The sequence below is a fragment of the Lepidothrix coronata genome, unplaced genomic scaffold, assembly GCF_001604755.1.
Source record: "Lepidothrix coronata isolate B3197 unplaced genomic scaffold, Lepidothrix_coronata-1.0 Scaffold12, whole genome shotgun sequence".
Taxonomy (NCBI): Eukaryota; Metazoa; Chordata; class Aves; order Passeriformes; family Pipridae; genus Lepidothrix; species Lepidothrix coronata.
Genome location: NW_016690192.1, coordinates 2,610,404 through 2,633,342, shown reverse-complemented (window position 1 = coordinate 2,633,342; position 22,939 = coordinate 2,610,404). Strand labels below are relative to the sequence as shown.

The following is a 22,939-nucleotide window of genomic DNA, read 5'->3' as shown; positions in this document are numbered from 1 at the left end:
GGGCACCCAACTGCTGAGGCAGCTGTGACAGGGTGTGCCACAACACAGCCAGTGCTTTTGCAATGGGCCTGGCACACAGGGCTCTGTGCAGGGCCCAACCTCCTGCACTGCCCCAGCGGAGGTCAAGGACAAGCTTTGCCAACCCGAGCTCTTAGATTTCAAAGATACTCCTGCAGACCTCAGCATCAGCCACAGGGCCAAGCTGCAGTAGGCAACATACGTGAGACCTGCTCAGCTCTGACTTTGCAACTACTGCCACTGTCCTAAAGAGATTACAGGCTAAATTTAGATGTGATATGATTAACTCAGGTAACAGACATACAGTCAAACAACAGCATGGCAGAGAACAAAAGGTACAAGCAGCTCTATGTAGAAGAGTGGTTCTACAGGCACCAGCTCACCTGTGATCAGCATGGAGTGAGGCAGGAGGCATTCAGGAGGTGGAAGTTACAAAATGGTCTCTACTCTCATCCTTATTTATCTGCTTAAAACTCTACAGAAATACTGGGGTTGCTGAGGTGACCACTGCTATGTGCTGATATCGTGCCTCTACTTGAAAGGAGAGAAAAAAGACCATTTAAAATTCTTTTAAGTAACTTGCCGTCATTTGCTTCAAAAAATGAATAATCAAAACACATGGAATAAAAGGGGTTTTGTCTCCAAAGCAGGAAGGGGAGTACTTTTCAAACCTAAGAATGCACAACAGAGCCTGGCTATGAGCCTATTGGCATCTGTGTCCTGATCCCAATGAACTTTAAGATGTCTGTTCTCCCAGAGGATGTTTAAAAAAAAAATGAAAAATCCATGACTGCTTTTAATCCACCTGAAATATGGGCTACAGACACTGCATATTTCATACTTGTTTTACACTATCCCTGTTCCTTTTAGCCTGCTGCAGCATTAGCAGGATATTTCTGTTCCTGTATGGCAGTATAGAACTAATATTTCCCAGAAAACCCACCCAGGGCCACATAAAACCATCTCCTTTCAAGTTAGCAGTGAATTCTTCTTACAGATACAGGGCACAGAACAGCTCACACTGTCACTCCAACAAATTACGCTGCTGTTTATTTAAGTAATAAAGGCATTTGTTCCAAACAGTCGGGGCTTTTTCCAGCATTTGTTCTCCACATGTGGTTTGCTTCCTCAAGTGTTGATTTTTCGTAGTTAAGGGACTTTTCCCTGCCTTTTATCCAGCAGGCTAATTGCATTCTTACTCTTTTCTGTCTAACGAGAGCTGACATGCAGCTCAGAGCTCTGTGCAACAGGAAGCCCTGTATTTCCTGTTCCAAGGAGGTAAGAGTTTAATCTGACCTCAGATGAATTGGACATATGGGAAATGGACATAACCAGCCTCGTGATTATCGGAATTTTCTTCTGTCGTGAGAGGGAAGATGTAGTCAAGTCTCTTTATCCCATCCTTTTGCAGCCTGAAATGATCTACTGCCCAAAAAAACAGCTCTTTAGCCCAGCTGTCACCAGCCATGCTCAGCTGGTCACAACCTCCTCACTCTGAGCAGCTCATCCCTCTGCTCCTCACCAAAGGGATCCCACAATACCTTGGACCAGGACTTGCTTTCCACAGGGAAAGCCAGGATGGTGCCCTTTGCCAGACTGTCCATTCCCCCTCTGACACCTGCAGTTCTGACCACCTGTACTAGACATGGATCACACTCCCCAGGGAGTTATTTCCAGGGGTCTGGACAGCCCCACACACCAACCTACAGCTGCAGCCCCTGCTCCCCCCAGGCTGCCTCAGCTGCCCATGGATGTGCCTCATTTATCCAGAGAGCTCTCTTGCAAATACCCCAAATTCAGAATTTTCCAATGAATTCCTATTTGTTATCCTGATCAACACAGAAACTGAGATTTCTTGAAGTAGCACATTTTCTTTTGAAAAGGACTTTCTTCTAATGACTCAAATGTAAGAAAAGCAATAATCACTTTCTTGACACCATACCTATTTTCAAAAGTGTACTGCTCTGCATTGAACCTATGTGTGATCAGGCAAAGCAGCAGGGCTGGAACACAAAACTCAAGTAAAAGTTTAAAAATAAAATCTGTGCTCCAAAACCAAAACATCCAGTCAAATTCCTGCAAGCCAGATCTGCTGAGTCAGGCATCACTGTGCTCACTGGCTCCAACCCTGACAAACCATTTGCTTCTCCTGCAGCAATGAAACACATTTTACTTTTTTCTTTACAATGAACATTCCTATCTGCAAGAATTAGCACAAATTTTACAGAAGAAAGTAGAGGTAAGATACACCTGCCAACCTGAGAGCACCTCTGGCTGTCAAATGATGGTCACATTTATCATGTCTGAGAAAACCCCAAACCAAGAGCTGCAAAGGGTATTCACCAGAGGATTTTAGATGGAGAAGAGGGGCTTGATGCTGCCTGGTCAGCAGAGCATTAGGGAGCGAGAAAGAAAACTTTTGTAACAAGATTTCTAAAATGGTACAAACTTAGGTAATGCTTTGAGTTATGCAAAAAATGAGTAACAGAACTTAATAATGGCAAAGACTGTTCTGCACCACAGAGCTTTGCCTATTTCCTCATGATGAACTGGGTAAATTATTTTATCCACTGTGAAATGTATTTTTTCAAAGTTATCATATTCTAAGCCTGCAGAATGTTAATGGAGGATCTGGTGTTTTTAGAAAAGACCACGCCCCCCCCTCACTTCCAGAAAAATCAGAGAACATATTATATTTAAAAATTACTCAGCAACTTACAACACAAAGAAGGTGCTGAAAGTGAAGAAGTAATGCAAGACAAATGTCTAAATAAGACATTAATTGGTAGACGTGGTAAATATGCAACTTTGTCCTTTACTCCATCTTCTTAAATCCTGCAGGAGAAACACAGGACTGACTGATTCTCTCTGTCGCAGGCTGTGCTAACCCTGCAGTGCTCCCTCTAGCTACTGCTGCTGGGAACTGAGCATTTCATCTGGGATTCCTTCTGTTACAGTCGCATTTGCAAGGGCTCAAGCCTGAAAGCCCCGGGCCTGTAAAAACCCAGAGATTTCTCTGACGGCCAAACTTGTATATTCTCTCACTTGGCAGCAAAGAAAGTTATTTTTGCACAATTTTTTTTCTCTTAGTATTTCTGTGCAACTTTCCCCCCACTCCTCTAAAAAAACTACCTCAACCTGCAATTGAGCACATCTTACTTAAACCATAATTGGCATGGACTCTTATGATCTATGTTAGCTTATTTATACTTCAAAATTCATTTGCTTCTTTAATTAAACATAGGCCAAAAATACATTTGTGTTCAAAATTCTTGAAAAAGGCATGTTCTGAGCTTGCATAACATCTACTCAGAGCTCTTTGGTAGTATCAGTGATTCAAAAGGAGGAACAAACTGTTTTCAGTACAAAATTACTGCTGCAATCCCATAATTCCCCTTTATTTGAACCCAAAGCCAAATGGCAAGAACTTAGAAAAAAAGCAGTGGGTGCATTGACAAACGTTATTTTATTGAGAGCTAACACTGCTTTAATTGGAGACATCACTGTCTACTCCAGTCCTTTGGATAAGTCAACAAACAATACCCAAGAGGAAACCTGATTCATATGAACAGACTGTATTTTAAGAAGTTTACAGTGGAGCAAGGCCATCTCTGTCCTATTTAACAGAAAACTAATGCCTTGCAAAAGAAGATGAACAGTGGGGTGACAAATGTTGATTCATCTACATATTAAAGCCCCGGGCTGAGCACAGGAGCTGCAGGCAGGTCTGAAAACCCAGTGCCTGGACCATAAAAGACAGTAGAAATTCAGTATAAATTAAGCATATGGAGCAATAATTAAGAATATTTCAGTTTCACAGGGCAGAAACAAGCACTGAGTCAGCAGGAAAGAAATGAGCCCCCAGTTTTAAGGGATCTAAGAAAACATAATCTTAAAACTAGGAGTGGTCAGAAAAGCAACTGGGGAAAGAAAAATAAAAGCAGAAAATGCTCTTGTATCTAGAAAACTTTTTAACAGGACAATGGGAAGGCAGCATACAGGAAGGATACCAGGAGGGCCAAAAGGTCACAAGGGTGTCTCCATGTGACACAGTTAAGGAGAATGTCCTCTTTGAGCTGTGAAGCCTGACGGTGACAGGGCAAGACTATAAACACCAGGAGCCCTCTGAAGCTGTTCATGGTTTCTTCCAGTTAAAAAAAAAAATCAAAACCCAACAAACCAACACCATCAAACATGAAAAAAACCCACGAACAAAAACTTAAGAGGTATAAAACTGCAATGTAGAAGATAAAGTTTAATTCCACGTGATGTGTAGGTACAGAAACTCATGACCCATGTGAAAAAAGCTGTCCAAGGATTCAAAAAGGGACTGGATAAACTCCTGAAAGGCAATCCAGACCTATCAGTTTTGGCTCAAATTTATGAGCTGGGAAAAAAAAAAAGTACAAAATTACAATCACTGGCAGTTAGGAAAGTACTCCAAGTAAACAGATGTTTGGGCCATCTTAATATTCCTTCTAAGCTATCAACTGTCAGAAATCTAGTGGGCTACAAAGGTTTTTGGTCTCATTCAGTAGAGCCATTCTTACTGCTCAGCAACATGTCACCATTCACTATAGAGAAGCAGAATGATTGGCTTGAATTGGCTCATTTTTATTATCACAGAATATGCTGAGTTGCAAGGGACCCACAAGGATCATTGAGTCCAACTATGATTTTAGTTAAACCAGGGAAGTGGAAGTTTCAGCCTAAGTTCCTCAGTCATAGCCCACATGTGAGGATGTGAGATGTATCTGCTGGGCTGAGATGTAGTTTATGGACTATCTACTGACAATGCCTGAGGAGGAAACAATGGACATCTGCAGGTGCCCCTTGTGACAACCTGAACAAAACAGTCAGTTCAGCACATTAACACGAAATCCATTTTTATAAATCTGAGCAAGAGACACACAGAAGAACAGGAAAAGTATATTTAATTTTCTATTAAACTTCCAACCAGAAAACATTTGCCCAAAACAGAACTTAAAGCTTTTATGTTACTGACAAGAATTTTGTCATGATCAACACCAGATTTTGTCAGGAGAAAACAGGTAACATATTGGTTGTACTCCCTCTCTGCTCTCCTGGCACACGTAATCTGTTTTCAACATTCTAGTTCCTGCTTACTTCTGGATACTTTATTTCTTTTTTCATTCCAAAGTAGTAATAAGAAAAGTATTTTATAGCAAATTCCTAACAGTTATTCTAAAAAAATGTTGCTAGAGATCCCCTTTACAAGACTATTTTAATGTAAGCAGCAGCAAATTCGTTAGAGTGGAAGTCTGAAAGCATTTGTATGACCTGCTATTACAGCTTTTAAAAAATGCAACTCACTCAACTGATATGCCAAACTATTTATAATTTTCCTCACTTCCTTCCCAACTAACCTGAACAACAGAAAGCAGCCTCATTCAACCCTAAGTTTTATAAAATTTTTCATATTGATTAGAAGGAAAACTGTCACAAAACCCCACCATATATCATTTGTAAGAGTTAGTGCCTCCAGCTTAGCCATAGAGAAACTGATGGAATTTATGAAGAGAATTAAGGTCTCTGACCACAGAATTTAGGTGAGAAAGGTCCAATCAAACCCAGCCTGCTCCATATTATTGATAATGTCTAGTCTCATTCTACATTTTTGTCAAGAACATCAAATACTGACTATTTACTCTACTGAGTTCAAAGTTTAGCTTTGCCTGGCTGAAGCTGTAGATTCTGAAGTTTCATTGCCATGCCCATGTTCCCAGAAATCTTCAATTTGCCTTGAAAGAATGCCTGGAAAGAAAGAAAGAGTCTGTGAAATGCAATGCAACACATTACCCCAAATGCACCCCCCCAGAGAGTTACGTATGCGCGGTTTGAAAATTCCAACAGTTCTGGCAGACACCTCACACCCAGGGATAAATGCATTTGCTGGCACTGGATGGTAGAACAGTAAACTGAGGAAGCTGTATTCTCGTATTTGTGACACCTAAACTTGGTATTGCTTGTTTCTTGGATTATCCCAACCCTGGATCTGCACACAGAGCAGGGCACAACACTCCCTGTTTTGGTGTTGAGTGTTCATATAAGACAACTGATTAATTCATTTGCAGATCATAAAGTCACAGTGTACAGCAGATGCCACAACTTATTTCTCAACTCAAATCCTTAACTGGTTTTGTTACTGATCAATTCAATTTTGCAAATTTAGTTTGTGAAGCACATATACAGAAGATTTTGATTTTTCTCCTCCAGACCTTGTAAAAAGGTGAAGCACATGCACTAAAATATCCAAACTGTAGGTGTAAAACTGCAATTGCTTCTGAATTTTCTACCTGTACATTACAACATTTCTGTAATGTATTTTACCTTCAAACTTCTCCCAGACACACTTCAGTTTGTGAAAATTCTTATTTACCCTGTGATTAGCAGACCAAAAACTTGAAAGAATGTTACCCAGAGCATTTCAAATTTAGAAGGACAGCACATAAACTTACACATCTGCTTTACTCATACACTACGACTGCTTTTGGCAGACATGAGGAATAAAAAAAACCAAAACCAAACAAAAAACCCCCAACTAATCACAGGCATTCAGTGGATTAATCTCAGTTTCTGGTTTTTTGGCATCAAGATCACTCCTTACACTAACGCCAGCTATGAGCATAAAGCGCTCCAGAGGGTCCACATTCCTCCTTTCTTATGGCACACTGCAAACACTGAATTCCCCCTGTTCTCTGCAAACCAAGAACTATTACATCCCCTTCTGGATTACCTACAGGATGTCTGAGATAGTGTGTACCTGTTTCAGAAGAGCAGAAACTGTCTTTCTTGATTAATCCTACATTGGCCAATTTGTTTAGACAAGGTCAAGAATTGTCATTTTTCAGATCAGACACAGCAGTTTTGGAGCAGGGGATTTATTTAAATAATTTCAATGTAAACACATTCAGAACTAACAAGTCAGTCCTCTTATCATCCCATGTTTGCTGCACTTACTGTCTGAGGATTCATTTTGCCAGTCATGAGTGCCAACAGATCCGTGTCAGCCATTGTGATTGTACAATCTGCCTTCTTATCTGCAAGGGAAGAGTTGACTGTGAAGATTCAAAATTAGAAATAAAACAGTAATAGAAGTTGCAACCCCATGAAGAATCTGTTGATACTACAGGTTAGCAAAATGTTACCTAAGTACATCCAAGAGCCATTATAAAATAACAGCAGGAGACCAACACTGAAGGAAGATGGACCTTTGTGAAAGCAAATTTATTCCTTGAAAAGAAATAATAATATCAGACAGAATGCTGATTGCAAGCATTGATAGCTGCCTTTCAGTTTTATCAAGTTTAAATTTGCTAGTATTAAAATAAATCAGAATAGATGAGTTTTCCCCTGTGACACTCTGAAGATATTCATTACTGACATTCCAGGCATTTCCTGTCCTCTCCTGGGAACAACATGTGCATTCCAAAAGCACCCATTTGAATTAATTAAAATGCAGAAGTTTTTAGGATCTTCTTACTAAAAATAAACTGAAAAATTATTTTAATAAGCTCCAATATAAAGTGGTATAGATATACCAAAGGGCTAAAACCTGCACACATCTTTTCCTGTTTTTAACTAAAAGGTTTGTGATGCAGGTTCATGGATAGATGAGACTCTGAGGACACACTCTTGTCTTTGTTTTTTTATTTGCCTTACTGGGGTGTGTGACTTCTGACATGAGCCAAGACACCTTCAAGGCAAGGGTATGAATCCTGTGTTTCTGATACTTTCATGGGGTTCCTCACCACCCCTCAGTCTGTGTCTCATTTATTTCTATCTTTTTTAAAATGGAACTTGCAGTTTCTGTCAGTTGGTACAGCACTGAAATCAGTGAAGTTTTGTTGCTTAACTACCTGCAGAGAAGTAACTTGACAAGATAGACCAGCTCACCACCTACCAATGTCTCCAATAAACTGAGAAATAAAACAGGTGCAAGTTACATTTCTGGCCCAAATTTTAAGAGGTGAGAACAACAAAATCCCCAAGGTTTGATTTTTACTTCTTTATTTTTCATTCTGACTCCTGTGAAGTCTATGACAGATCTGCCTGGAGCCTCTAAGAAAATACACAATTATCTCTGGATAGATTCAGATAGAAGACATTTAACTCTTGGTCCAAAACATCCTGGATGAAAAGTGTCAGCAATAAGAAAAGTTTAAAATTAATTAAGGTAGCTCTACATAATTTTTGCTCATTAAAGCTTAAAAAGAATATGAGTTTATCTCCATTAGTTTTATGTGTTTTCTACAGTTGACGTAATACAGGAGCACTGACCTGAATTAACTGCCACAGAGCCTTTACCATTTTTCACATCTACTACCCAAGTTGCTTCTTTCCCACCAGGACCATCTTTTATTTTGAAGGCAAAAATTCCACCAATTTTCTTGACAAACTGCTCTCCTTCCTGTAATGACCAGGTAATGTGAAAGTTAGTGATTTACTTCAACATAATTTTCAGATAGTTTGAATTTAACAGAAAGTAATTTAAAAACCTTTACCATTTGTACTAATATAAAAGTATCCCCCAATTAGTCATCATTTAAACAACCATCCAAAAAATCTAAACAAACAAAAAACTCAAACTATGACTATCTATACTAAAATCTAGATTAAAATCTATTAAACTAAGAAAAATTACCACAGTCCTAACAGCCTCGTCCTGATGGAAGTCTGACAAAATGTGATTTCTCTAATCACACTTACAAAGGGAGCACCCAACAGCAGACACAAAGTCTCTCGTGTTAGTTAGCAAGCTCTTCACGTACAGTCTAAACTTGCCTTCACTGAAATAGCCTTATGCAGGTAGGAACTATGTGAAAAAAGGTAATTTAAAATCATGGCACAGGTAGAAAGGTTTCTGGCCCAGCAGAACCAAATTTGTACCATTTGTTTCAATGAGCAGTGCTGAGGAAGTGACGGATGTCACTTCTTTCCCATCAGGTTTCACACACATTGTTACCAATTAAAATCCTGTTGTAGGTAAGAGAATAAGTCAAGTACCTCTTGGAGCTTCTTTTCAATCTCTTTGAAGACCAGTTGTGATTTAAATCCGTCCAGAGCTGCGCTGAGCGGCACAGCCGCGATGCGGCCACTGCTGCAACAAAAACCATTAATTTATGAACCTTTAATCACATCTTCAGCATCCTCAAATCATCATGAACAGGCCTAACACCAGCAAGAAACATTTCAGCAACACAGAGCAACTCTGCTGTCAAAGTGAAGCTTGCTCTCTCATGGGCTTGACAGCTTGAATTACAATCACATCAGGTATCAAGTTCATGCATGAACAGAATATTAATTTTATAATGGAAGTAAATCATTAATATTATTATTCCTGATTCTCTGGAGCAATCATCCTGCATGGCCTGACAGCAGCATGAAACCCAACTCTTCATTTCTGCAGGGGCACACAGAGCCAAGCATGGAGATGTCCAAAGAAATGGCAATTCAAGCAGCAGGAAAAACAAGTTTACAGTTATTACCATCTCTTGGCAGCAGAGTCCAAAACTGTGGTCAGGCCTGGTATTACTGAAGTGACAGAACTGCCTAAGAAATGTTGCTGGAGCTTACTGGTGTGGTGCTGACACTGCCCCACAAGTGTACAGGGTAGCAATAGTGGGCACTGTCATCTGAAGGAGAGACATCCAATTTATTAATAAACCAGGGCTGTACTAACAGGATGCAAAATTTGTAAGGTATTAAAAAAAAAAAAACCCAACCAAATAAAAAGCAGAACTGTTTAAAAATCCAAATGGATCAAGTGCTGTTGCCATTCACCTGGATGCACATTCCTGTCAGCTCTTACTAAAGTCACAGGCCAGATCTGGAATCAGTGGTTAGTTCTACATACATTGCTGTAGCAAACTGGTGTGAAATATCTCCATAAACACGGAATTTCACCACCTTTCCCTTAATTACACAATGCACATCATAAATCAGTTACGTAAGAGGTGTCTGAAGAGATCAGGCTCTTTCATTCCAAAGTCTGATATACATTAGTGCAACTCCATGTCAGGGATCTCCCACACAGAGCCTTTGGGGAACTAAAGGATTTTAAGCCTCTCCAATGGAAGATGAAATGAGCCCTGCTAAGGTTTCTCTGCTTTGAGTTGTACCTAACAAAGTATTTTAAAAATTTTCAACACCAATGAGAGTGACCTGAGCTGTAGTAAATTAAACTTCATTTCTTCAGGAGAAACAGTATATCTACATGCAAAGCTCTTCCTGACAGGAAGGTACTACACTTCTAGCAGTACCTCAAGGTTAAGGATATAAAAATAGCAACAGTTTCTCTGTTCCATAAAGTTACAGTATTTTAAAAGACAAAGCTCAAAGCAGTGGAAAATAGTACATTCCCTGTAACAGTCCTTCCCCCTCTGATTTAAAACTGCCCCAACACCCCCTGCCCAGTTCTGTGAGCAAGTCTGAAGAGAAGCCCTGAGAAAACATTCTTCCTCTATCACACCTATTTTCTCACATAGGACAACCTCTTAGAGATCACAGAAGTGACTGGATTATCACTCCTGACTCTATACTACAAAAAATACTGCTGCAGCCCTTCCAAGCTTCTCTTGTCACCTCTTCCAGATTATATCATCACCTCCCAGGATCTGCTCAGGTTTAGCTAAAATAGACATCAGAAATATGAGTTGGGAGGGAGGAGAATATTTATTACTGTAAGGCCAGTTGATAAATTTTGCTCTTCACAGGTTTTTAGAGCAAATATAAAGTATTGGCATCAACCTTTAAAAGCCTTTAAGTCCCACAAAGAGCAGCTCCATCTTTCTGAGCAAAGTTGAAAGTGAAAATGTAAAGGGAATTGTGTATAAAAAGTCTCTCCTGAAATTCTAGTATAATACAAATTTTGTTTTCTCTCCATTCCTGTCCACCTCAGCACAGAACTGTAGCAGAGTGCAGACACCTTTGTAGCACTGTTCTCCTCTCACTCCGAAAAAGGCTACAACTGCAAATTCTGTAGCCAGGACTGGACCAGTAACACACCTGAACTCTTCTGAGTACTCACAATACCACATGGAACACAGCTAAGAGCAATTCTTTGGGAAGCCAAGCAGTGGGTATCTCTATTCCCATGGATGTCTTGCTGTTTTTAGCAGATGCCTACTTTCAATTCATTCATTGTGATGTGGCCTGTTTTGTTCTTGGAAGGGTTTGTTTTGTTTTGCTGACTTTTTTCTCCTCCAAACATTGGACATTTCCTTAGAAACAGCCACATGACCCATTTTTAGGGACCGGTTTCCTCTTTTCCATGACTCCCAACTCCGAGTACACGTTGTTTGCCAAACACACTCTTTTCAGTACCTCCCAACTCGTATTATTTCCCGGAGTCAGGGCAGTGTGTGAGTTACAGCCTCAGCAACACGGCTGCGGCTACAGAAGAGTTACTGAGCAAGTTTCCAGCGAGAGCAAGTTGAGTTAACAGCGCACTCTCTTCTTTGCGCAGCAGCACCCACAACTCTAACATAACCGAGTTCTGAGGCACAAAGCCACGGGGGCACAGGGTGAGGGGCAGGAATGTTCCCGCAGCAGTTCGCCCTCTCTCACCGTGCGCAGCCCAGAGGAGCAGGGCCAGGCCCGTGAGCGCGCCCCGCGGTGCCCCGTGCCGTGGCGGCCCCGTCTCACCTGTGTCCCCGCGGGAAGCCCCGTCTCACCTGTGTCCCCGCGGGAAGCCCATGCCGAACAGGGTCACCACGACGGCCCCGCCGAGCCCCAGGTTGTGCTGCAGCGCGACCTTCGCCCCCGGCACCTGCCGCCGCCCCGCCAGGCCGCGCAGCTGCCAGCAGAGCTCCGCGACCTGCGCCAGCCCTGAAACATCGAGCGCAGAGCCGTCAGGGCACTGGGAAAGCTACTTTCCTGCCAGCGCGGGAATCTAGGGACAGATCTCCCTGGGAGGCACAAAGGGAGGAGAACCCCTTTTCATCGCAGCCCTGACTCTGGGATTACGTTTACCCTATTGTTCCATCAGCTCTTTCTGTAGTTAGAGACCGATTCCACCACACGCAGAATCACAGGATCAATTAGGTTGGAAAAGACCTCTGGAATGATGAGTCCAACCTAAGACCCAACACCACCATGGCAACTAGACCATGACACTAATGCCACGTCCACTCTTTCCTTGAACACCTCCAGGGACGGTGACTCCATCACCTCCCTGGGCAGCCCATTCCAAAGCCCGATCACCCTTTCTGGGAAGAACTTCCTGATTCCAACTTGAACCTCCCCTGGCACAGCTTGAGGCCACTTCCCCCTTTCCCGTCCGTCCCTTGTTCCCTGGGAGCAGAGCCCGACTCCCCCGGCCCCACCCTCCTGTCAGGGAGTTGCAGAGAGCCAGAAGGCCCCCTGAGCCTCCTGTCCTCCAGGCTGAGCCCCCCCAGCTCCCTCAGCCCCTCCTAGTGCTCCAGACCCTTCCCCAGCCCCACTGCCCTTCTCCAGACATTTCTCACATATTTCTCCTTCCCTCCATCCCGTCCCCTGGACAACTGCACAGCCCATTGGGCAAGGCAGACAAGGAATCTGCATGTTATGGACTGAATTTAACACATTATGAAAAGCATGACTCAAGTCAAGGAATTTTATCATTCCAGCCATAGAATAGGTTTCATTGACACTCTCTCAGCCTCAAGGAGTGAGTGTGCACAGTGGTGCAGCCTGCCCTAGCATGGTTGGGAAATTTAACAACTCTTCCTCCATCCCATGGCAATAGAGAGGCAAAAATACCAATAACTGCCTCTACATCTGTCACTGGAACTGACAAAAAACTAACTCAAACCTGGCAATGCAACACTCTCATCCTGTTAGACACCCACAGGCTCATTTATCTGCAACCTTTTTTCTCCAAAGTTTCCTAAAAACTCCTCCTGCCCCCGACACCAATTGTGTATTATCTCACTGTTACAGCTGTTTAGATTAAGGTTTGCTGTTTTACAAGGTTTCTTCTTCTCCAGTTTTCTGACAACTTCTCATTTCCAAACAAGGAAGGTGAATTATCTTCACAAATCCAATCACATTTTATCCAAGAGCCAACTCATTTGGTAACAAGCACAGCATTTTACAGAAACCAAAAAAAAACAAAAACCAACAAACAAAAAGGAAAAGCCATGCTGCTGGTAAATGGTGACTAAGGGAGCTTCTGTTGTAAACATCAGATAAATATTTTGACATGCAAGACTTAACAGATATGGCTTCTAGTACAGCTAACAATGGAACAGGCTATTCAGAGGCAGTAAAAGCCTCCAAGATCTCAAATTTAAAGGATGACATAATATAAAAACAGTTATTCAAACCACATTAATCAGAAACTGTACTATTGAGCAATTATTTAGGAAAAAAACAAGTTTAACTGTTTGCAGATTGCTTTAGTAACACCAAAAAAAAAAATAAGAACCAAAAGTTAAGTCAATGCTAATGGTCAAATTCACATAGGTTTGAGCAATCCTGTGTGGTGAATCTGCCTTAACACTTGCATTATTTGGAAATGAGAAACTGGAAAGAAGCTCTGGAGCTGATGGTGAGGCTCTCATGTGTCAAACATCAGTGGGAAGCCCCTGCCTGCTCAAGGGCTGCATCTCCTATTTAAGGGTTGTGACTCAGTGAAGTGTCCTTGCTTACCTGTGGCACCAAGAGGGTGTCCCTTTGAAATCAAGCCACCACTGGGATTAATCACCCATTTTCCTCCGTAAGTATTGTCTCCTCTGTCGATCAGGTCACATGCTCTTCCTATGAAAACAGTATTTATGTAAGAAAAATGGTCTTTGTAAGTGATTTGTCAATTCTGTCACTTACCAGAGATGCTGCATGTCAGGCAAAACCCAGGAAATGCTACAGCTCATATTTCACAAAGAGTCGACTGGAATTAGCCCAACTACCTTAGTGAGAATTGCTATATAACTGGAGAAAGTGAAACAGGGAAGAGAAGTATTTGATACAAAAGTGGTTTTTAATTTGCTGTTGAATTGTTTTGTTGATATACAGTATTTTGATATAACCAATATAATGCAGCTATTTATTACTTTGCTCACGAAACTGCAGTGATAACTATGTCTTTTGTAAAAGAGTTGTAGTTTGTGACCCCCAGTACATGGGAGGTCAACACCAAGTTGGACACGAGCCTTTGCCACAAAGGCTGCATTAAGACATTAAGATAGTAAATAAAACCACTCTTAAGACCAGTGGTCTTAGAATTACACAGCTTTCCAGACTACAGACAGTTCTCCCTTTTAACCAAGCTCTTATTCCTTTATTCTTGTACGAGCTTCTTGGGCCCAGATTATTACTTTGAAATCTAAAAAGAATCTGCTGTGGTTCCTGTACTTATAACTTACTTCTGCCACTAAGTGAGAACACCAGGTTGGTCTTGCAGATCTGAACCCACAGTGTGGTTTATGCCCTTTCATTAATCTCTATGCCTAATTAATCTACCGTTGCAAGATGAGTTCCATCTACTATTAAGGTCAGACTGACTAAAGATTGTGAGACCTGCACTGTTAAATTACCATGCACAAGACTTTTCAGGCGAATAAGCAACTACCATCAGGATTCTTCTGTATCAATCAAAGAAATGAAGCTAAAGAGCTTAATGTACCTATTTAAATAATGTCAAAAATTTACCATTTTTGCTGCAGATACCATAAAAATATAGCAAAAATGACAGTCAAAAGCAACCATTCAAAGGCAAATATTTGAAGACCTACAAACACATAAAAAGTCACCTTGGAGTTCCACGGATGTCTCTGTTTTGGTAAGAAAGCTCAGACTCAATATACCACCTAGTGCCAGAATATGGTATTTTCTCAAAATCAGTTAAAAACATATTAGAGAAAGATTATGTTAGATGGTAATTTATGCAAAGCAAGAATATGTTTAAAATTTAAATATATCACAAACTGAAGTAGCAGTTCGAAAACCTCTTCAGTTGAAAATTTTAATGGTTTGACTTACATACACAGAACTAAACTCCACTACCACTTAACCTGTTGTAAATCCACCCACTTCAATGGCATTACACTAATCTGGGCAGATTGTGCATTGTTACCCAGCTGACTTTAGAGGCATGGTCACTGCTTGCCAACATTGCTGAGGCAAAGATGTTTCAAAGATCAGTGACTTGCTAAGGCCCTCTATTGGCAATTCTTGTCCAGTTTTTATCCTCTTAAAAGGAAATACCTGGATGGAGATCTTGGGGTAGGTAAGTACGTAGCCCTGAAAAAAGGGCATAATACTGAGATCACAGGAATCCTTAATTTGGGTATTTTTAGTGCTTTCCACTTTAATAAAACAGTGATGTCCATTGATGCTGTTACCTTCTGGACACAGCCCCAGAGCTTCGTAGGTAAGGAACTCATTAACTGAGAAGCAATCATGAAGTTCAATCACATCAACATCTGTGGGCTTTAGGCCTGCTTGTTCAAAACATTTCTGTGCAGCTTTTTTAGTCATGTCATAGCCAACCTGCCAAAAGAAGCAATTGTATGTTAAAGCAGCATTAAAGAAGTACAGCCAGCCATTTCATGTCTACACTTAATTTTAAACGTGCTTCTATATATCCTGTCAGTGAAAGTAACCCAGAGGAGGTGGTATTCTGATTTATTTTAATGTATCACATATCAGAGTTTAATATTTGTACAATATGAATTGTACAGAAAGAAATTATACATTCTAAGTCTTGTTGCTGGTATGCAAATACTTTCTGGGGAATATCCTCTATTTTCTGGACCTTGTTTACCAGCCACATTGCTCCTTTGTGTGAGTCAGACCAACAGCCTTGCAACAAATCTTCAAACTGTCTTGTTCCCTTTTTCTATCAGCCACTGACTAGGACTGTATTTTAAACCTAAACAGAACATGACTGCAGCAGAAAAAAAAAAACAACAAGAAACCATAAACCAAAAACCCCAGAAGAACCATCCCAACGAGTACCAGAGAACAGGGAATTGTAAACCCACCATCTTCATACAACTGTTTTCTTCGAATGTGCTTGGATAATCAGTAGCCATCACCTGGGCTAGAATTTCCACAGCTTTTGGCTGCAACTTGTGCCTTTTCACAAACTCCTCATTAGCCAAAATTGCAGCTGCAGCACCATTTGATGTTGGACTGAGTGAAAGAAAAATAATGATGTCATTATTCTAAATTAGTAATGTAGATCTTCCATAGATTTATCTTTTAAGACAAACCAAAAAAAACCAAAGAGGACAAATGAAAAGACATTTTCTTTGGCTGAAACTATAAATTCCAACAGTGTTTACTGGGCACTTGCAGTAATATTTATACCAGACATTTGAAAATCATGACATCAAAATAGAAACATATCATAAAGGTTTTTCAATGTAGGAAAAATCAAAGCTTCTACTTGGCTATAAACAGACCAAGAGTGTATAGGAAACACTGAAGAGAAAAATCAACACTTAACAGCAATGGCTGCACCTGAGTAAAAGATGCAGAATTATGTGAGAACCCCAAAGTATAAAACATATTTCAGCTCATTGTATTGCACTGTGAACAAGTATCCAGCGCTTGGTCATGACAGAGTTTCCACATTTGTTTTATCTATAAAAAGTTTTCCTTAAAGTCATCTGTAAATTTTAATTTACACGCAAACAGACTTTTATTTAAATAGATGTCCCACCGTATTTGTCTGAACATCAAGATTTATTTCACAATACAAAGTCCTCTCCTTACCAACACTGTAAGACAGTCAAGTAATCAAAAATTTTGCGAGATTGCAGAACTTCATCTAATGTGTACTCCTTCTGGAACTGGGAATACCTGAGGACAACACACAGATGCCATCTCAGTTTCAGCACTAGACATACTCAGATCACACTATTAGGCAGCTATAGAGCTGGTTTTACAACGTATAAGGCATTGGACATAGAATTTATGCTGGGGAAAATTCTCATTCCACAGTAAAGAATATACTCCATAAAGCATTTCTAAAAATAGTACTTGGTGGTGCATGAATTTTTTAACAAGGGATGTTCAGTACAGGAGCAGAGCACACAACTCACGGGTTGTTAGTTGAATGGCTGTGATTCTTCCATGCAATTTTTGCAAAGTACTCTGGATTTGTCCCTGGAAGGGGAAAGAAAGCTGTGTTGAAATATTCTGTTTACCCAAACAGTGGTAACGTAACAGTTTAAATATTGTGTCATAAGCATCTGACCTTTACAAGCATCTTTACAAGAGACTCATTATTATCAAGGCTTTCCTTAGAGCTCAGCTTAGGTCTCAAAATTACATAAAGACTACTCAACATGGTTGAGTTCTAGCTAACAGAACAAGCCACTTGACTACCTAACAGTTACATAAAAATACAGAAAATAAGTGCATTTTATTTGATGTATTACCATACAACTGAAACTTGAATGCTCATTTTCCTACCGGTGCAAAACAGCTGCAGTGAAATATTAGAGCCTAACATTTTTCCCTATAATAGTCTAAAAATAAGTGCAAGTAAAAGATGCACAACTGTCCATCCTGTTACCTTGGGACCAATTCTCTTATCTGCTGAGGGGGTAAGAAACAGCAGTGTCAGCAGCCTAGTTCAAGGTATTAAATCAAACACCCAACAGTTTTTGCCAAGGAATCCAGTCCCGAGCCCATCCACCCATCCTAAGGCACAAGCTAAAAATGCAGGAAGTTATGCAGGCTGATTGTTCACACCTTACACAGACACGGACCATACCATGAGCACAGTCACCAGACACTGTATCACAGCCTTAATTCTGTCTCCTGATGGTTTTGTTTGCCTACACATCACCAGCTGTTCTGTAGGGAACTCTTTATCCAAATGTATTCCCTCGTGTGTGAGCTGTAGATGCTGCAGTTGCAGCACTTGGGTAAAAGAAAAGATACTGAATGCTACCATTTTTTAAAAACAAAATCCTAATATACTATTTTAAATCAATTCATTAAAAGAAGACAATGAAAAAATGTATTTTAACATACCATATTTCTCCATATGTTCTTTGCCAGCGCTTGCAAACAACTGAGGTGCCACTGGAGCACTTGCTAAGCCGTATTTATTTATCATAATTTCCATGTGTTTGTCCATTGGATTAGTTCTGTCTGAAAACTAAAGAGAACAGAAATAGTTACAAAGAGAAATAGTTACGAAGAAAGTCATAATTTCTTTTTCTCTACAACATCACCACAAAAGTGCCATGGATTTCAAGGAAAATAAAGGTTTTTCTGATCATTTAACAGTTCCACTGGACAGTAGGTTACACTTCAGTGACCTGTTTTTAAGCATTCGTAATTTCCCAACTAGGAAAAAGAGTAAATAAGCAGAAAATGCTTAACATTATAACCACTGCACTGATTCAAGGCAAGGATCATTGCTATGTGATTTCTACCACAGTCACTATTTTCAGCAGAGGACATTGGGTATTTTTCCCCTCACTTAAAACCCTACAGTTAATATAGTTTCAAGTTACAAAATTAATTCTATAGTAATATTTTCAATGAAGCTTAGATGAAATATTGTAGAGCATGTTAAAAGATAACCCATGCTCATTTTTATCACTTGTTAAATGTAACATTTCTCACCCAAACCTCTTGCACATATTACCAAATTTGGCAGTTCTGTAGTTAAATGACACATGGTCTCTAATACAGTTTGCCATAAGGCAAAATATAAACATACTCCCACAGACTGCTCCAGTAAAAACAAAGAAGAGTCAAGAAGCCCTCAAGTTTTGGGAAAGTGTTTTAACAGGTCAACTGAGTAAGCATCAAGCCAGAAGACTCAGATTATTTCTTTGATTTGCTGTGTCATTTTGAGGAAGACACTTCAATTACTCAAAGCTTCAGTATTCCATCTGGTATTTTCATTGTTCCCTATTAACCCAACCTTTAACATAGTCTTGACAAAATACTAGAAGCAGGACATATTACACAAAATTAATTCTGAAACATTTTGTGCAAAATTTGCACGTCAGCTGTCATCAGAATGATAAAACTCATTAAAAGTTTCTGTGGATCAAAATAATGGTTTATTTTGTAATCACCTACACCAACATCATGAAGCAACTGGGATAAATGAGAATATGTCTCAGAGAGTGAGGAGGTGTAACTCGCTACAAACACAGAACATATGAAGTGTTTCAGACACTTACACCTGTAGCAAGAGATCCTTTTGCCATCCTCTCAAAGCCAAGTGCCAGAACACAGTCTGCCAAACCTTAAAATAAAATTTGTGGCCATTTAAAGCACAATGTGATTATAAATGACACTGTGTACTAACAACTATTCAATTATAAGATATGTACATAAACATCTACCAGCCGCCCTTCCTCCTTCCTTCATTTTTGAAAGGGAGTCAAATTAAAGTGGAAATTAAATTGATACAAACATATTGATACTCAGGAATGAGAGACTGCTCCAGGATTTGGGTTTATTTTAACCATTTGCCAGCAATTATCTTAGACAAGCAAGCACTTATGTCTCTGCTACAAATACTAGAATAATCATACAGCGTTACTCTAGTTTTCACCACAGAAACATCAGCATTTAAGTGCAAGAAAGTATCAAAGTCCATAAAGGAACTGCAGAAACAGAAGGAAATGCTCATCTATCAGTTCAAAGCAGTCTGTCACAAGGCATTGCTCTTCCCCTCCCCTCCAAAAATGTGTTAGTCAAACACTTGTGTTAACTTCAAGTTAAAAAAAAAAATTAAAAGCTAGGCTTTTTAGCAGATTCTTCTCTCCTTTTCCTTTCATAGAAATAGAGACTATGTGTTACCCAGCTCCAGAGCAAAACAACTCACCTCCTTCTACTAATTGTCTGGCCATGAACAAAGCAGTGGATCCAGTGGCACAGTTGTTGTTGACATTAACGATGGGAATGCCAGTCAGACCCAACCCGTGGTAGACGGCCCTCTGTCCACAGGTAGAGTCACCTTTAGAGAGAAACACAGCATTAAAGTAAGGTACAAACTCCAACTCCACTCACAAAAAGAAATCCTGCCATATATGTGCAGTGCTACCACTTAAACTGTAAACTTGAACTTCCGAACTGTCCCCTTGAGTGTGTCTGCCAGGTATCCACAGCAAAGAACCTCAGAAAAAAGGTGAAACTCAACAGATTTTAAAGACAGAAGTTTGTCCTGCTTCTGTGATAACAGGCTTCTGTGATAAAGGGGCAGAAAGGACTTAGAGGTGCAGCTTGAAAGCTGCTGTAGGTATCACAGCTGACTGACCCTACTCCAGTTGCCATAATACAGCCATTAAGAGAGAAGCAGGAAGAAAGTAAATGCAAAACTCTCTCTAAATAGATTTCCCCATAATAGAAAGCTTATGGACGGGATTCCCCCATACTTTATCCACACAGATGTGGATAAATTTTATCCACACAGATGTCTGCAACTGCCACGGATGTCACATCCCAATCAAACATTACTTACCATAAACATAACCCACACACGCCTGCTTCACTGCTGAGTAAGGAATCCCAGCATCAGCTAAAGCTGCCTGGCCTAAAAAACAGTTACAAGTCGAAAAAAAAAATTAAAATTGAAGGGGGAAAAAAAAAAGCAGCTCTCACAACCATAACAAGCAACCCTAGTTGCTGTAGTATGTAGTAGTATGTACAATTCCTGCATTCAAACTAGAAAAAGAGAGTCGTACAAATTCATTGTTATATGATGCAAATGGTTAATGTAGTCTTGTACCTTAATACTCACAAGGACAATTTCACACTGTTTTGAGTTCTGAACAAGTTTCTTTATCAGCAAATTTCATTCAATCGTGTTCCTGCACAAAGGTTGTTCATCCCAATGAAAGTATGTTTTGAATACTACAGCTAAGTATTACATTATTTAAGGGTCCAATCCAATTTTAAGCCATCCTGCTGACTTCAGCATTGGAGACAGCGAGTTGGACAGGTCAGTTATGGATTTTGTGAGAGTGGTCTTTTCTTTTTATATGTATCTACTTACTGAACAGCAGTTGTTCCTTCATATGTATAATAAAAATATTAACTGTAAGACTTAAAATAAGCATCAGCAATCAAACAAAATGCTTTATTATTAAATTACCTGCTTCCTTAGCCATTTCAGGATAATCAGCACTATTCTCATTAGGCTTTGAAAACTGACAAGAGGAAACAAAACAAAAACAAAAAAAAAATCACAGTGAGATTTAATACCTTTTTTCCTCAAACTGGTATATTTAAAAGCTTTGTATTTAATTTGGAAGTCATCTTTAAATAATGCAAACAGTGTAATTTAATTGATCCAAAAGTATGTGCACAAAACCTTTACAATTCCCAAGTGCTACTGCCAAATCCAGATAAAGTAGTGGCACTTTATGGAAGCTGAGGGCCATTTTTGCTCAGTCTTAAAGAAGATCCATGGCTGTGGATATGGACAATAACCCTGTGCAAAGCCTGTAGGTGGGACAGAGAAGAACTGTCATTGTCACTGATTCATCGTAATATATGATATCGTAATCCTCACTAAGACTTTGATAAATACTTCTCTTCCCCTTTATTTTGTTCTACTCCTATTTGTAACAAGAAAATGCTTGCTTTTTGTACAGAATTTATCATACCTCACCCCTCACCACTGGAGTAGAGATGGCATTTCTATTTTCTTTGCAGTGATTCATTAGAGTCCACCACAAACACATGTGCTTTGTGTTTTTACATCACTAACAAAAAGTGTCGCTGCTAAAAAAAAAGTCTTCATTCTACAAATTATCTGACGTTCCCTGTGAGTGTACAAAAGTTAATTTTCTGCCTCCTTGTGCTTTCCTCCCCAACTCCAGTGTTTTGCAACACTGCTGTACTTTCTGTAGTGCCTCCTTCCATTAATTTAGTCTGAGAACCTTATACTGAAGGTCATAAGAAAAATCAGTCAGCGAGTTGATCATTGTAAAAGTCTGTTCCTTTAGCTTTTGCTCCTCTTTGAAAATCATCAAATCATTTAGGTTGGAAAAGACCTTTAAGATCAAGTCCCACCATTACCCCAGAATTGTCAAATCCACCACTAAATGATGGCCTCAGGTGACTCCACCACTGCCCTGGGCTGCCTCTTCCTGGGCTTGGCAATTTTTATGGGTGAAGAAATTTTACTTAATCCTAAGCCTACTCCTAAGCCTCTCCTGTGGAAACTTGAAGCCATTTCCTTTTGTCCTGTCACTTGTTACTGGGGAGAAGCGCCCCACACGCACCTGCCTGCAACCCGCTCTCAGGGAGCTGTGGAGGAAACTGTGCTGGCCGCTGAGTGACCGGGTACAGAACTGCCCTGAGCCCCTCGGGCAAGGCCAAGCCGCGGGCCAGCGGCTGCGGTGACACTCTGGGGACACTGTGCCCACTGCAGGTCTGTGGTATCGACCCGCTCTGCGGGCTCACCACGTTCCCCTTGGCCGCGCTCCGGCCTCCCCCTCACGCCGGGCGCGGGCGGACTTTGCGCGGCGCCGCTGCCTCCCGGGCCGGCACCGCACGGCTCTGCCCCGCCAGGGCCCGCTGAGGCGGCGCCAGGCGCGGTGAGGGGCTTCACCCCACCGGGGAGGGAGGGAGCGGACGACCTCCCCCCGCGTCCCCTCAGCGCACACAAGGGACACCCGCCGAGCCCAGCCTGGCCCGGGCCGTTCCCCCTCACACACGCGGTGTCGGGGAGGGCGGGGGGCGGTACCTTGGTCATCCCGACGCCCACCACGAACACCCGGCGCTGCATGATGGCAGTGTGACCTCCTCCTGCTCCTGCTCCTCCTTGTCCTGCCGCTGTCGCCGCGACCCGCGGGCCCTCAGCGACACCGAGGGACGGGAAGAGCGACGGAGGCGGGCCAGCGCCGCCACGCCCCTTAAAGGAGCGGAGGACCCGGTGCGGCCCCGAACGGGTTGAACCCGTCCATAGCACAGCCATGGCCATCCCTAC

General features: G+C 41.0%; 1 protein-coding gene across 4 annotated transcripts; it reads right to left on the bottom strand.

The window, feature by feature from the left end:
• Window positions 1–4,918: 4,918 nt before the first annotated feature.
• SCP2 (sterol carrier protein 2) lies at window positions 4,919–22,853 on the bottom strand. 4 transcript variants are annotated; one of them, XM_017805460.1, is made up of 16 exons: window positions 22,697–22,844; window positions 21,098–21,152; window positions 20,465–20,536; window positions 19,829–19,960; window positions 19,179–19,243; window positions 18,010–18,136; window positions 17,070–17,133; window positions 16,741–16,827; window positions 16,005–16,155; window positions 15,363–15,510; window positions 13,672–13,779; window positions 11,715–11,868; window positions 9,046–9,136; window positions 8,320–8,449; window positions 7,000–7,079; window positions 4,919–5,793 (listed from the first exon to the last, which is right to left on the bottom strand). In XM_017805460.1, exons 1-16 carry the CDS (start codon window positions 22,736–22,738, stop codon window positions 5,698–5,700), a joined length of 1,602 nt encoding a protein of 533 aa, XP_017660949.1. In that variant the 5' UTR covers window positions 22,739–22,844; the 3' UTR covers window positions 4,919–5,697. The 4 variants fall into 4 exon arrangements, with proteins under 4 accessions (XP_017660949.1, XP_017660948.1, XP_017660950.1 ...); XM_017805459.1 differs by having other exon boundaries at window positions 9,046–9,139; window positions 22,697–22,843; XM_017805461.1 differs by lacking the exons at window positions 4,919–5,793; window positions 7,000–7,079; window positions 8,320–8,449 and having other exon boundaries at window positions 9,046–9,139; window positions 11,686–11,868; window positions 22,697–22,853.
• Between the last annotated feature and the right edge of the window lie 86 nt (window positions 22,854–22,939).

What these genes read in the sequence shown, in the direction of transcription:
- SCP2 (XM_017805459.1), bottom strand. Translation starts at nt 22,738, where the DNA reads ATGCAGCGCCGGGTGTTCGTGGTGGGCGTCGGGATGACCAAG. An exon ending in TGGGCGTCGGGATGACCAAG is followed by an intron (nt 21,153 to 22,696) that starts GTACCGCCCCCC and finishes TCCTCTTGTCAG; the next exon opens with TTTTCAAAGCCTAATGAGAA. An exon ending in TCTGGGGCTGTGTCCAGAAG is followed by an intron (nt 13,780 to 15,362) that starts GTAACAGCATCA and finishes CTGTTTTCATAG; the next exon opens with GAAGAGCATGTGACCTGATC.